This window comes from Candoia aspera, chromosome 16 (genome assembly GCF_035149785.1).
Source record: "Candoia aspera isolate rCanAsp1 chromosome 16, rCanAsp1.hap2, whole genome shotgun sequence".
NCBI lineage: Eukaryota > Metazoa > Chordata > Lepidosauria > Squamata > Boidae > Candoia > Candoia aspera.
The window spans coordinates 11,839,423-11,853,922 of NC_086168.1; the positions used below are offsets into that span (position 1 = coordinate 11,839,423).

The window sequence follows — 14,500 nt, forward strand, 5'->3', positions numbered from 1 at the left end:
GCTGCGAAGTTTGCCACACAATCCAGATCTCTTTGGCTGCTGCGCTGCCCCATGTGTGGAGCACAGGATAGGGCAATGGGGCTGATCTTGGTGCCTGTGCCGTGCAGGTGATGAAGATGATGGGGCTGAACAACGCGGTCCACTGGGTGGCGTGGTTCATCACCGGCTTCGTCCAGCTGTCCATCTCGGTCACAGCACTGACCGCCATCCTCAAGTACGGGAAGGTCCTTATGCACAGCGATGTGGTCATCATCTGGCTTTTCCTGGCCATCTATGCTGTGGCCACTATCATGTTCTGGTGAGCGCAAGGAGGAGGGAGGGAGGGAGGGGCAGCAAAGACCAAGCCCTTCCAGAGATAAACATGGGGCGGGATGGCCTGGCCTGCTGTGAATCTGGACCTTTGCGTTGAGGATGCAGGCTGTGCTCCTCTGGCCTCCCTTGGGGTGCTTTGCAGAAGTAGGAAACACAGCCTCCTGCCTCCCATGAGGCTGCCCTGCTGCACAGAGCACGCAGCTCCCTGAACTTCTCCCTCGGTCTAGCACCCTGGCTGAGGAGGATGGGCTTGGGGAGGCCTGCTTAGCTAAGCCCCTTTCCCCTGCTTCCGCAGAACGGTGGGCTGCCTGTGACTTCTCTCCTCTTTCCTCAGCTTCTTGGTCTCCGTGCTCTACTCCAAGGCCAAGCTGGCCTCAGCATGCGGCGGGATCATCTACTTCCTCAGCTACGTCCCCTACATGTATGTTGCCATCCGTGAGGAAGTGGCCCACGACAAGATCACCGCCTTTGAGAAGTGCATTGCCGTGAGTCCTCGGGAGATAGTGGGAGTCCTTGTGGCTGGGGGGGCAGCAGAAGCCTCCAAGCCAGGTCTGGCCCAGTGGGGCAAGATGGAGGCGCTTCCGGATGTTTCCCAGTCCCTTCTAGGAAGGAGGATTTTTTCACTCTTGCCCCTCCTTTATTTCTCCCCAGTCCCTGATGTCCACCACGGCCTTCGGGCTGGGCTCAAAGTACTTTGCCCTCTACGAAGTGGCAGGAGTGGGCATCCAGTGGCAGACCTTCAGCCAGTCCCCCGTGGAAGGGGATGACTTCAGCCTTCTCCTTTCCATGATGATGTTGATCATCGATGCCGTGATCTACGGGGTGCTGACGTGGTACATCGAAGCCGTGCACCCAGGTATGGGGTTTGGGGGAGCCTGGCGGTCCCACCTGTTTTCTCTGCTCCCTGCTGGCTGCAGCTGCCACCCTGGCTGGTGGGGAGGGCCAAGATTGTCCACGGCTGGTTCTTGTCTGGCTGCTGGGCCTCCGGTGCTGTGCCAACGTGGGTTTCTTCCCCAGGAATGTACGGGCTCCCCCGGCCTTGGTACTTCCCGCTGCAGAAGTCCTACTGGCTGGGAAATGGGCGCACCGAGGCCTGGGACTGGTCATGGCCCTGGTCCAAGATGACCCACCTGAGTGTCACAGAGGAGGACCAAGCGTGTGCCATGGAGAGCAGAAAGATGGGTAAGAACAGCGGTGGAAGCAGGGCCGACTTGTGTAAAGAGCTCCCGTTCATTTGCCTTAGAGAAAGGGAGGAAGATTGCCCTTCAGTGGCCTCCCTGCCCCAAAAGTCTTTGGAGACGCAGCTGGCACACCTGTTGCCGCAGTGCACGTTGCAAGCTGGCCGGGGCGTAGAGGCGGTCTGGGCAGAGCATGATCTTTGGTGGGAGGCCTGACCAATGGGCCCCCTCCGTTCTGTGCCCTTTGTTGACCTGCTGCAGAGGAGAGCCGGGGCATCGAGGAGGAGCCCACCCACCTGCCCCTGGTGGTCTGCGTGGACAAACTGACCAAGATCTACAAGACCGACCAGAAGCTGGCCCTGAACAAGCTGAGCCTCAACCTCTACGAGAACCAGGTGGTGTCTTTCCTGGGCCACAACGGTGCCGGCAAGACGACCACCATGTGAGTATGTCGGCTGGGGAGGGGGGAAAAACCCCTTTCAGGGTTGGGGGGGCAGGGAGGGGGCCCTGTGTGACCGCACCCCCTGCTGCCTCCCTGCTCAGGTCCATCCTGACGGGCCTCTTCCCCCCGACCTCCGGCTCTGCCACCATCTACGGCCACGACATCCGGACAGAGATGGACAAGATCCGGAAGAACCTGGGCATGTGCCCCCAGCACAACGTCCTCTTTGACAAGCTGACCGTGGAGGAGCACCTCTGGTTCTACTCGCAGCTGAAGGGCATGGCGGAAGAGGAGATCTGCAAGGAGATGGCCAAGTAGGCGTGGCCACGAGGCAGCCTTCCCCAAGCTGGGGCCTTGGATCACAGCTCCCATGTCCCCCAGCCAGCAAGGGCGGGCCTACCTTGCCCCTTCCCCCCCACCTCCAGACTCCTTTGCAGGGGAGCTTTCGGCTCAGATCTCACTCCCTCTCCACGAGCAGATCCAGGACAGGCTTACCGAGTCTTCCCAGAGGGGCTCCATTTCCCAGCCAGTAGGACTTCTGCAGCGGGAAGTACCAAGGCCGGGGGAGCCCGTAAACTGAGGGACTCCCTGGGGAGATGGAGCTGTGTCCCTTCTTGCTTTTGTCCCTGCAGGATGATTGAGGACCTGGAGCTGACCCACAAGTGCCACTTCCTGGTGCAGATGCTCTCCGGAGGGATGAAGAGGAAACTCTCGGTTGCCATTGCCTTTGTGGGGGGCTCACGGGCCGTCATCCTGGACGAGCCCACAGCTGGCGTTGACCCCTATGCCCGCCGGGCTATCTGGGATCTCATCCTCAAGTACAAGCAAGGTGAGTCTGCTGGGCCCCAGAGACGCTTCTTCGGGACCAACACAGCTTGGCTCCTTGGCTCGAGTGACCTGGAGGCGCTGGCCCTGAGCTTCTTTTCCTGGATCCTCTCTGCAGTGCAGTGGGGCCAGAGAGGTTGCTGAAGTCTCCTGCAGCCAGGCTGGGGTGGGTTAGAGTCAACGTTAGCTGGTTTATCTGACTTTAATACAAGTAAAACAAACCTGAAAAAGTTTGGAGTTGTCAGTGAGCTGGGCTACAATCGATTGGACTTCCCCGATGCCTGGCATGTTGCCCCTCACCCAATTTGGAGGCCCCAGGGAACATTTGGGGAGCCCCCTTGTGGCACCAAGTGGTGCTGCCGGTCTGCCTGGTGCCAGTGGGTCTCTGGTCTCCCCCTGCCGTGATGGGCCTTTTTGTGGTGTCCTCTTGGGGGTTCCTCCTACCCCCACGTGGCCCACCTCCACCTCTTCTGCCACCCCAGGAAGGACCATCCTCCTCTCGACCCACCACATGGACGAGGCCGACCTCCTGGGCGACCGCATCGCCATCATCTCCCACGGGAAGCTGAAATGCTGCGGCTCGCCCCTCTTCCTGAAAAGCACATACGGGGACGGGTACAAGCTGACAGTGGTCAAGAAGCAGGCAGACCCCCGGACCAACACGGGTCAGTGGCCCCGTTGGCCCTGCTGCGTCTGCAGCAGGGCCAAATCATCCTCCTTTTAGTGAGCACAATGCTGACTCTGCCTTTTTGGCAGGCAGGAAGTCCTCTTGCGTCCTTGGCCTTTTGTACTCAGGTAGACTTCCTCTGAACAGGGAGGTTCACCTGGCCACCAGACTGCATAGCCTTTGTAGCCCCGTGTCTTTCCTTTGCCTGACTCTATGCCTCTCCCGATTTCTTTTAAAATCGCGCAATTCGGCAGCAGCTGTGTAACGCTTAAAATTATGAGCTATGCGAAAAGGCATCTTTGTTGTGGCAACCGCCATGCAGGTTGGTCTGGCTAACGCTCTCCCTCCCTCCGTCAGAGGCCGGCCTCCCCCGGAGCCCCCCCTGCCCCTCCACCATCAGCCCCTGCTCTGAAGAGCGCGTCACCCAGTTCATCAAGAAGCACGTGGCTTCCTGCATGCTCGTCTCCAACACCAACACGGAGCTCTCCTACATCCTGCCCAGCGAGGCCGTCAAGAAGGGCTGCTTCGAACGCTTGTTCCAGGTGGGTGCTTCGATTTCACGAGTGCGCAGACAGCAACTGGTTTGTGATCTCTGTGTGCGTCACAACAATCTAGCGGAAGGGGGGTCCTTGCCAACCCAGATGCCCCCTTTCCGTCTCAGCGGGACTCGCAAGCCATGCAAATCTCACAGTGGATCCCCAGAAGAATCTAGGGAGGGTCCCATCGTTGGCATTGGCTGAGCTGATAACAGCACACACGCACCCCTGTGGTTGCAAGAGGTAGGCTACCCCTGAGCCTGGAAGCTCAGGGCTGGTAGGCCCTGATCGCCTTCTCTACCTCTGTGAATCGGTGAAACTGATTTAAAGCAGTGAATTTGCAGCCTCCTTTGGGCGTGGAACAAATTGCTTTTGTCTGATCCTGGAAGGATAGTTGCTTGATTGAGGCCCTGGACATTCAAACGTTTGCATCAAGACCGTCGGTGCCGGAGGGTTGCTTTTGGCCACCCCCAAGCGCACTCGTGGAGCAGGACCCTGAATGGGAATGGGCTTCGTTGGGTTTCCCCCTTTCCCCTGATTTCCTCCTGCTCTGCTCCACTCCGCAGCACCTGGAGCACAGTTTGGACGAGCTGGAGCTCACCAGCTTTGGCCTGATGGACACCACCCTGGAAGAAGTCTTCCTCAAGGTCTCAGAAGAAGATCAGTCTCTGGAGAACAGCGATGCCGGTGAGCCGGGGGTGGGCAGAGGCTCCCCAGCCAACCACGGTTCCTGGCAGGCAGCCCGGGCAGCCTCGCTCACCTCTGCCCACCCTTGCAGATATGAATGAGTCCAAGCAAGATGCTCTCCCGCTGCCCAGTCCTCGCCTTTGCCCCACGCCCGAAGCCAACGGCCAGCCCCTCCTGAGGCCGGAAAGGCCGGCGAAGCCAGAGGGGGACCGGGGGAACCTGCTGGCCTGCTCAGACTTGGCTCAGTCGCAGGCATCCCTGCAGTCCTCCTCCTCCTCCTCCTCCTCCTCGGCCGGCTCTGTGCGTGGCGAGGAAGGTGGGGCTTACTCGGAGTTCTATGGCGATTACTCCCCCTTGTTTGAAAACCCGCAGGACCCTGATAACAGCAGCCTGCAAGGTGCGTGGCCTGGGAAAAGTCTTGCCTGTGCGGGGGGTGCGGGGGGGGAGCAGCGGTTCAGAATGGGGCGGGCGGGAGGGGAGGGCCACCTGCTTCCTGGAAACCTTGTGGTCCACGTTGGTTTTTTCCTGCTACTTTTTGAAGGGTGTTGGCAGAAAACCTGGGCTGGTGCAACGGGTTGAGATGGGAAGGGCGCTGCCTCCCGGCGCTCAGGCATTTTGCTGGGGAAGGAAGAGGGAGCGGAGTGGAGGTGGTGACCCCAACCCAGAAAATCTCTGGGCCCCGGGCAGGGGAGAAGGGCCTGCCTGCCCGCCTGCCTGCCTGCCTTCCTTCTTACTGTCTCTCCTTCCCTCCCTCCTCCCCCCCCCCCCCCGCAGAGCAAGATGCTGACCCAGAGGAGGCTGCCCTGGCCGGACAGGGCAGCTTCCGGCTGGAGGGCTCCTGGCTGAAGCTGCGCCAGTTCCATGGGCTGCTCGTCAAGCGCTTCCACTGCGCCAAGCGCAACAGCAAGGGCCTCTTCTCCCAGATCCTGCTGCCAGCTTTCTTCGTCTGCGTCGCCATGACCGTGGCCCTCTCTGTCCCGGAAATAGGTAGGGGATGCCCGCCTGTCCTGAACTCTGGATGGCAGGAGCCCTCCTCCCGCTTCCCGACGGGGCCCAAGGCTTGCCCTCCGGTTTTTCTCAGCCGTGGCCACTTGAAGATGGGTGGACTTCAACTCCCAGAATTCCCCAGCTGGCCACGGTTGAGAAAAACTGCTCTGGAGGGAAGGGGTTGGGAAGGCTTCTCTGTCGAAGGAGAGCCAGTGGGACGTTTCCCCTGACGACCCTGAACGTCTTCCCTGTCCTTGGGAAGGGAATGGGCCTCTGGGCTGAATTCTGGATTTTAAAGGGCGTTTAATGATGGGAAGTTGAACTCAGAGCTTTTGCCCTCCCTGCCCCTCTTTCTGCTGCTGGAAGGGGGGGTGTCCCTCTGCGTCCAGTGGTAATGCCCCCCCTCTTGCTCCGCAGGTGACCTGCCTCCCCTCATCCTTTCACCGTCTCAGTATCACAATTACACCCAGCCCAGAGGCAACTTCATTCCGTACGCCAACGAGGAACGTGGTTACCAGTAAGAGATGGACGTCCTTTGCCACCCCCCCGCCCCCGAGCATTTGCTGCAATCTGGTCCAGAGAGGTTCTCGGACGTTAAGGCTGGGCTGTGCAGGAAGGAGAACGTTCCCCTTTTTGGGAGAGAGCAGATAGATTGGGCAAAACTCTGCCTTGGTGGCTGTTCCTTAGGGAGGAACCCTCCAGGCTTTGGTGGGAACAAATGTCTGCTTTCCTCCTCTGTCTTGAGAATGTTCACCCAGGACATACACTGTAAATCAGTGTTTCCCGGTCCGTTGCATGCAACGCCCATTGCTCCCAGCCACGCAGCCCTCATCAGAGTCCCTAAGAGTCCCTAATTCATGAATGTGTAGGAACTTGGCAGGCAGAGATGTTCCCCCAGTTGTGGGCAGGGGCTGTTCAATAGCCAGGGAAATCTTTGGATCACGGTGCAACGGGAGCACAAGCCTGGATAAATACAGTGGAACACCCAGTTGCAGAGGCAGTCTATCTGCCCACTGCATAATGGGACAGGCGAGTCAAGCAGGCTCCTGAACTCTGCTGGGGTGGGTCAGGGGCAGGAATGCTGGAGTCTTGGGCTGGAAAGTTCTCCTCCTCCTCTTCCTCCTCCTTTCAGCCAGCCATCGCCAGATGCCAGCGCCCAGCAGCTGGTGAGCACGTTCTACCTGCCCTCCGGCATCGGGGCCACCTGCGTGCTCAAGTCGGCCTTCAACAGCACGTTGGACCAGCAAGTCCAGGCCCTTAATCTCAACAGCAACGAGTCCAAGATGTTGGCTGCCAAGTATTTTGACGCGATGTGCCTGGACTCCTTCACCCAGGGGCTGCCCCTCTCCAACTTCGTGCCTCCCCCTCCATCCCCTGCCCCCTCCGACTACCCTTACTCCCTGGACGAGGACTTGCTGCGGGCCTGGAATTTCACCAGCTTCCCGCCCACTGTTAAAGGTACGGGCCTGGCCCTCGGCTGGAAAGCTCCTCCAGGCGGGCTGGGTCGGAAGAGCAGAGGCAGGTTCAAAAGTGGCGCTTTGGAGGTTGGTGCAAACCCGCCTCTCCAGTTCATTGGAAGCGGGGTCCTGAGGAGAGGTTCTGGGACCCCAGTGGGCTTGGAGGCACTAGCCCTGAAAGGCTGGATTAATGCACGATGGTTATGCCGCTTTTCTGTGCCGCAATAATGAGCCCCGAGTTCCCTCAGTGGGTGACACCCCTGGTGTTGGCTTTTCTCCCTGCCAGAGACGGTCACCTCCACCCCAGCCCAGCCCAGCATCGTCCATGAACCCATCAAATGTACCTGCTCCATGCAGGGAACCGGCTTCTCCTGCCCCAGCGGGGTTGGGGGGCATCCCCCCCAGATGAAGGTGGTGACGGGGGACATATTGGTGGACATCACAGGGCACAACGTCTCGGAGTATCTGCTCTATACTTCGGACCGCTTTCGGCTGCACAGGTGCGTGTGTGGGTGGCAGGGGAGGCTGCCCACCAGGGGTGGTTCTGGCAGGTGCCTGCTAAGCAAGACTTGGTCCCTTCCCGTCCCAGGTATGGAGCAGTGACCTTCGGCAACATCCAGAAATCCATCCCGGCCTCTTTTGGGGCCCGAGCTCCCCCAATGGTCCGGAAAATCGCTGTCCGCAGTACCGCCCAGGTAGGGCCCCCCATTATGTTGCTTCCCGTCTGTGGCGGGCAGAACAGAAGCACCCACCAGAGGGGCTCAAATGGGAGTTCACGCCCCCTTTGGTGGCGCAGCGCACCAGCTCCTGGGGCTGATTGATCCCTGTCTTCCAGCTGGCCCTGCCTCGCTGGGTCTTTGGTGCCCCGCTCCCCTCCCTAAGCCAGGCCCTCTGTTTGCCCAAGAGCAGCCTGGTGCCAACGCTCCCCTCCCTGCACCTCCTTCCTAGGTGTACTACAACAACAAAGGTTACCACAGCATGCCCACCTACCTCAATGCCCTCAACAACGCCATCCTCCGCGCCAACCTCCCCAGCAGCAGGGGCAACCGCGCAGCCTATGGTGAGCATGATGGGCGGAAAGGCCTCCCGATGCCGGGGAGAATCGGGGCAGCAACACTAAATTGGGTGGCGCGGCAAGGCTCTATCTGGGCACGTTCGCCTCTGCTCCTCAGGCCGCCTTGGATGCCCTGGGAGAGGAGGAGGTGGCTGAGTTACTAGAGAGGGAATTTGGGGAAGGAGATGGGTGTTGGGCCCGGGCAGAGGAACCCCTCTCTTGGCAGTCGTGCCAGTCTCTCTCTCTGCCCTCCAGGCATCACCCTGACCAACCATCCAATGAACAAGACCAGCGCCAGCCTTTCTCTGGATTACCTGTAGGTACCCCTCCCCCCCCCAATTCCTCTCTTTTGCAGCCAGCTGAGTTACATGGAATGTGCTGAAGTGAATATGGGGGTTTATTTCTGCGCTACTTTTCAGCATGTTGGGCTTGGGGGTGGTGTGGGGTGTTAGGGTTTTCCACTCCCGGGGTAAAGGAGCAAGGGATTGAAGCAGGCCCAGAGCATTTACGGGGCTCGGCAGGGAAACTGTCCCCGCCTTGGAGGAGTGTCGCCAAGCCTCAGGGCGAGTGGGTTTCTGCGGAGGAGCGTTTGCAGGCCTGGCGAGATGCGCCAACCTCTTCTCCCCCGCTCAGCCTCCAAGGCACCGACGTGGTCATCGCCATCTTCATCATCGTGGCCATGTCCTTTGTGCCCGCGAGCTTTGTCGTCTTCCTGGTGGCTGAGAAGTCCACCAAGGCCAAGCACCTCCAGTTTGTCAGTGGCTGCGACCCTGTCATCTACTGGCTGGCCAACTACGTCTGGGACATGGTAGGCTGGGAGGGGGAGGCCACTCGCTCGCCTGGGCTGGCTGGGACCCCCGGGTGTTGGGGGACGGAGGGGCAGATGGCTTCCGTGGCGGGGTAGCACCATGCTGAAGCTCCCCCCCCACCCCCTGTTCCTCTTCTCCCAGCTCAATTACCTGGTGCCAGCCACTTGCTGCATCATCATCCTCTTTGTCTTCGACCTGCCGGCTTACACCTCGCCCACCAACTTCCCCGCGGTACTGGCCCTCTTCCTGCTCTACGGGTGAGTTGCGGCTTCTAGCTAAATCGGTGCCAGGGTTGAGGGAGCCCGCTTGCCCTCCTGCGGGCATCATGAGAGTGGTGGGGGAGACCTCCCCTTCAGGGGTGGCGTGCTGCTGAATGGTGGAGCGGCTGCCTTCCTGCCTGGCCTGTAGGGGCTCCTGGGGGTCTTGCCTGAGGCAGCGCTCCAGTTCCCCTCCCTGATGTGCTGCTGCAGGGGAGCAGCAGGGCAAAAGTCAGCCTCGTGGAGTGTGTTGAGACAAAGGGAAGCCAGTGGGTCTGCCCTCCTGCCAGAAGGGTTAGGAATGAAACCTCCACTTTCAGAGGCAGTCTACCTCTGAATTCCAGCTTCTGGGGGAGGGAGCTGGGATGGGAAGCTCTCCCCTTCAGATCTTGGCTGGAACTCCTGGAGCTCTGGGGCTTGTGCGCCTTCAGGCGGGGGCCTATTGCGTTCGCCCCCAACTTCCTCCCTTCCCCAGGTGGTCCATGACGCCCATCATGTACCCAGCTTCCTTCTGGTTCGAGGTGCCCAGCTCGGCGTACGTCTTCCTCATCGTCATCAACCTCTTCATTGGCATCACAGCCACCGTGGCCACTTTCCTTCTGCAGCTCTTTGAGCACGACAAGGTGGGCAAGCCGGGGGCCGGCCGGCTGGGTGCCTTAAAACATGGGCTCCACCCCCCGTGAGTCCACGTCTGGGCTGTGCAGAGGTAGCCCCTGCTCATTGCCAGGGCTGACTGTGGCCTGGTCTGCTCCTTGTGTTGCCCTGTTTCAGGCGAGGGCCCCGCCCCCAATACACCCCAAGGATATTTGGATCTTTTGAAGTACCTTCCTTTCAGTGGGTACTGCATTTAAAAAGAACACCCTTGCTTTTCAGTCATTTTCCTCAGCCACGTGGACGGGTTTTTCAGCAGAAGAGGGAGCTAAAACAATTGTTAAAAAATAAGTAAATGGCTTGTCTAACGCTTTCCCCCCAAAATGTGGTGATAGTCGCTGGCTTCTGATTAGCTTTTTCTTGTCCCATGAGTTAGAACCTCCCTGTGCAGACCCAGTGTAGCTCTGCATTCTAGAGACTGGAGACAAACGATACCGGGGGCAGGGGGTGGGAGGCTGGTCTGATGCTGCTGTGGCCCTTCCTTAGTGCCTTTTTCTCCGCAGGACCTGAAGATGGTAAACAGCTACTTAAAAAACTGTTTCCTGATTTTCCCCAATTACAACTTGGGCCATGGACTCATGGAGATGGCTTACAATGAATACATTAACGAATACTACGCCAAGATAGGTAAATTTGCCCCTGGCTTTCGCCCTGCAATTTTTCCTCCCCCCCACCCCCACCATTCTCTGTGCCACAGTTTATTCCTGTGGCGTTGCAGGCTTTTGAACGCATGGAGAGTGGTTTCTAATCCTGGCTTGTTCAGTTACAACTTGTCCTAGGTTATCTGGGAGATCCGAGAGGAAAGAAGGATTCACCTCTTGCGTTCAGCAAGGAAATGTTTGTTAAAAGGAAAAAAGCACCTTCAGGGCTTTTGTGCTTAACTATAGAAATAAAATTATAGATTCGTTAAATAAAACAAGTAAAATCCCTAGAAAAATAGTCCTGGAAAGTAGGAACCAGCCTCTGGTGCCCCTTGCTCAGCACCGGCTCCCACCGCCCAGAGGAATCCCCTGGCAGTGTGGGAGCTTTTGGCCCCGTCACCCCGCCCGCCCGTGCCTCTGTTCCTTTAGGGCAATTCGACAAGATTAAGTCTCCCTTTGAGTGGGACATCGTGACTCGGGCCTTGGTCGCCATGACCGTTGAAGGGTTTGTTGGCTTTTTCATCACCATCATGTGCCAGTACAACTTTCTCCGAAAACCACAGTGAGTGTGCCCATACACACGTGTACACCTGGAAGAGTGATTTTGGGGGGGCGGCAGAGTTTCCTTCCCATCTGGCTGGGGAAGGTGGGAATTGCAGTCCTGCAAATCTGGAGGGTGCTGGGCAGGGGAAAGCTAATGTAATGCCACAGTGTGGGGCAGGGTTTCTCAACTTTGGGGACTTTAAGATGGGTGGACTTCATCTCCCAGAATTCCCCAGCTAGCATGGTTGAAGTCCGCCCATCGTAAAGTTCCCAAGGTTGAGAAACGCTGGTGTGGGAGGTGGAGGTTGCTGTCTACAACTGAAAATACAACTTCTTTGCACCCCTCCCACCCCTGCCCAGGCGCCTTCCTGTGTCCACCAAACCCATCGAAGATGACGTGGACGTGGCTGCTGAGCGGCAGCGAGTTCTGCGGGGGGGCGCTGACAGCGACATGCTCAAGATTGAGAACCTCACCAAGGTGGGGGGGTCGATCCGCGGCAGGTTCGCCTGGGGCAAGGGGTCCACAGGGAGTGAGATCTAAAGCTCAGCCGGCCCTCTTTGAGCATGGGGGGGAGAACCCAGGTGGGATTTTGAGGCAGGAGACGGATGCAAGGGGGCCTCTCCTGCAGGTGGAAGTCCCCCAGGCCAAGGAGGAGCTCTTTCCTCACTGAGGCTGAGACAGCTTCTGTTTCCGCCCCTCGCTGGGCACCAGGTGTACAAGTCCCGCAAGATTGGCCGTGTTCTGGCCGTGGACCGGCTGTGCATGGGCGTCCGGCCGGGAGAATGCTTCGGCTTGTTGGGCGTCAATGGGGCAGGGAAGACGACCACCTTCAAGATGCTGACAGGGGATGAGAGCACCACCAATGGCGAGGCCTTCATCAATGGGCACAGGTAAGCCTGGGGTGTCGGGGCTGGCGGGTCTCTTGGGAGTGGGGTGCACAGCCTACCTCCCGTTGCAGGGTTCCCCAGGAGCACAATAGCTGCACCTGGAGCTGATTCTGTTTCCTCTTCTTTCCCCTTGGCATAACCTGTCGTTCTGTGGGGGAATTTGCTGCCCCAGAAGGGGTCATGGCTGAGAAGCCTTTACAGTGGGGTCATGTGCCCGCAGAGCAAGAGAGAGGACGTGAGTGCGTTGGCCAGTGGAGCCCTCGTGGGTGGGCAGTACAGTCCTGTCTTACTCATTGCAAGAGAGCAACAAGAACAGAAGGATGTGCCTTCCTGCTAGCTTTTAGTATTTTAAGTATTTTGCAATACTTAAGGAAGGATTGCAAGGATTGCAAGCATCGGGTCACCCCGTGGTGACCCGATGCTTGCAATTCTTGCAATACTTCCTTAAATTCATTTTTCCTCTACTTGATTTTTTTTATGGCTAGCTGCTTTGAGCCCTTTGTCTCTTCTAGAGTACCCTTTCCTTTTGAATGAAATCCCTTTCCTTCCAACCTGCCTATCTGGGGGCATCCTGGGGAGCAGGGTTTCTCAGCCTCGGCAGAATTCTAAGAGTTGAGGTCCACCCATCTTCTAGCTGCCGAGGCTGAGAAACCCTGCTGGGGAGCGTTGAGCTCCGTGCCTTGCGCTCAGATCCGCTCTTGGTTTCCACAGCATCCTGAAGGAGCTGCTGCAGGTCCAGCAGAGCCTGGGCTACTGTCCGCAGTTTGACGCCCTCTTTGATGAGCTGACGGCGCGAGAGCACCTGGAGCTCTACACGCGGCTGCGTGGCATCCCTTGGAAGGACGAGGAACGGGTGAGGGAGAAGCGGAGGAAAGCAGCCAAGGCCGACATGCCTCCAATCTCCCGGTTGTCCTTGCTGAAGTAGAAGGCAGCTGCTGCTGCTTCACGTGTGGAAAACGTGTTGGTGGGACTCACCACCACAAGACAGAAAGGGTTGAAGAGAAGTGAGGCGAACGCCCCAGTTTCAGGCCTCTGCAGGGGACTGTGGCGTTCCTTGGAACGCCTGGCCGGCCACAGGATGCTGGACGAGTGGACCTTTGTTGTTGTTGGCTGTTCTGGGCGGGTGTGAGCCCCTTCTTCCTTTGCTCAGGTTGTGAAGTGGGCACTCGAGAAGCTGGAGCTGACCACGTGTGCCAACAAGCCCGCGAGCACCTTCAGTGGCGGCAACAAGAGGAAGCTGTCCACCGCCATTGCGCTGATCGGCTACCCATCCTTCATTTTCCTGGTGAGGCACGAAGTGGGGGCAAGAGGAGGGGCGGGAGGGTGGCGTGGCGTGGCGTGGCGTGGCGTGGGGCGCTTCGTTCTTCCACTCTCGTGCTCCAGCGCCTGGGACACAGCCCAGCCTGCCCAAGATGGAGCTGGGCAGGGGAGGCTTAGCCCGGCGGGGCCTAATTCCGCCCCCCGGTCCCCTCCTGACAGGATGAGCCGACCACCGGCATGGACCCCAAGGCCCGGCGCTTCCTTTGGAACCTCATCCTGGACATCATCAAGACGGGCCGCTCCGTGGTTCTGACTTCGCACAGGCAGGCTGGCGCCCCCTCCCCCAGTTTCCTGAGATGCCTGGGCAAGGGGTCGGCTGGGTTAGGGAGCCCCGGGGGGCGGGAGTGTCTGGGTGAGTTAGCAGCAGCTGAGGGGCACCCGGGAGCCAGGGGTGAGCCGCTTCCCCTTCGCGTGGGGCAAGCGTGCCCCGCTCGGCTCTTTCAGCTGTGCCCATCCTCCCTCAGCATGGAGGAGTGCGAGGCCCTCTGTACCCGGCTGGCCATCATGGTGAACGGGCGCCTGAAGTGTCTGGGCAGCATCCAGCACCTCAAGAACCGGTGAGCGAAGGGCGCTGGGCGGGCAGAGCGCGGGGGCCTCGCGGCAGCCCCCAAGCCTGCAGCGGACCTGGAGAGCGGCTCCTGCAGGCAGCCCCCTCCCCTCTTGCTCCGGACAGGTTTGGGGACGGCTACATGATCACCGTTCGGACCAAGTCAAGCCTGAACGTGAAGGAGGTGGCTCAGTTCTTCAGCCGGAACTTCCCGGAGGCCGTTCTCAAGGTTTGGGTGACTCTCGGGTGCCAGGAGCCACCGGCAGGGGGCGGGGGGCGGGCAGGGAGGAGCTTCCTCTTGCAGGAACTCCAAGCAGGCTCTCTACCGGCCCCTCTGGGTCCATGCCTCCCGTTGCTCTCGAGCGCCAAGGCAGATGCAACCAGCTGCAGGCTCCTGGAGGCGCTTGAGCCCAGCTGGATTGGCACTCCTGCCAGGCCAAGCGAGGAACAGGAGGAGGAGGCCGCAGTGGTGGCACTGACCTTACCCTGCCTTTTCCACTGCCCCAGGAGAGGCACCACACAAAGGTGCAGTACCAGCTGAAGTCAGAGCACATCTCACTCGCTCAGGTCTTCAGCAAGATGGAGCAGGTGGTGGCCATCCTGGGCATCGAGGATTACTCCGTCAGCCAGACCACGCTGGACAACGTGAGTGGGGAGGTGGCGGGTCCCCACGTTCCCTTTGGCCACCCTGTTCTGGTG

General features: G+C 59.2%; 1 protein-coding gene across 1 annotated transcript in view; it reads left to right on the top strand.

Annotated features, from left to right (window-relative positions):
• The window catches only part of ABCA2 (ATP binding cassette subfamily A member 2), a 37,528-nt gene that overhangs the window by 20,522 nt on the left and 2,506 nt on the right, over positions 1–14,500 (top strand). The window contains 30 exon segments of the mRNA XM_063316337.1: positions 108–298; positions 647–797; positions 964–1,168; positions 1,330–1,494; positions 1,752–1,932; positions 2,034–2,246; positions 2,565–2,761; positions 3,240–3,422; positions 3,782–3,966; positions 4,527–4,647; positions 4,739–5,044; positions 5,428–5,634; positions 6,052–6,151; positions 6,767–7,092; positions 7,378–7,591; positions 7,681–7,786; positions 8,040–8,151; positions 8,401–8,461; positions 8,779–8,953; positions 9,096–9,211; positions 9,687–9,834; positions 10,366–10,489; positions 10,933–11,065; positions 11,407–11,524; positions 11,759–11,937; positions 12,646–12,787; positions 13,085–13,219; positions 13,414–13,811; positions 13,928–14,030; positions 14,309–14,446. Of these exon segments, the coding sequence (XP_063172407.1) occupies positions 108–298; positions 647–797; positions 964–1,168; positions 1,330–1,494; positions 1,752–1,932; positions 2,034–2,246; positions 2,565–2,761; positions 3,240–3,422; positions 3,782–3,966; positions 4,527–4,647; positions 4,739–5,044; positions 5,428–5,634; positions 6,052–6,151; positions 6,767–7,092; positions 7,378–7,591; positions 7,681–7,786; positions 8,040–8,151; positions 8,401–8,461; positions 8,779–8,953; positions 9,096–9,211; positions 9,687–9,834; positions 10,366–10,489; positions 10,933–11,065; positions 11,407–11,524; positions 11,759–11,937; positions 12,646–12,787; positions 13,085–13,219; positions 13,414–13,811; positions 13,928–14,030; positions 14,309–14,446 (5,133 nt within the window).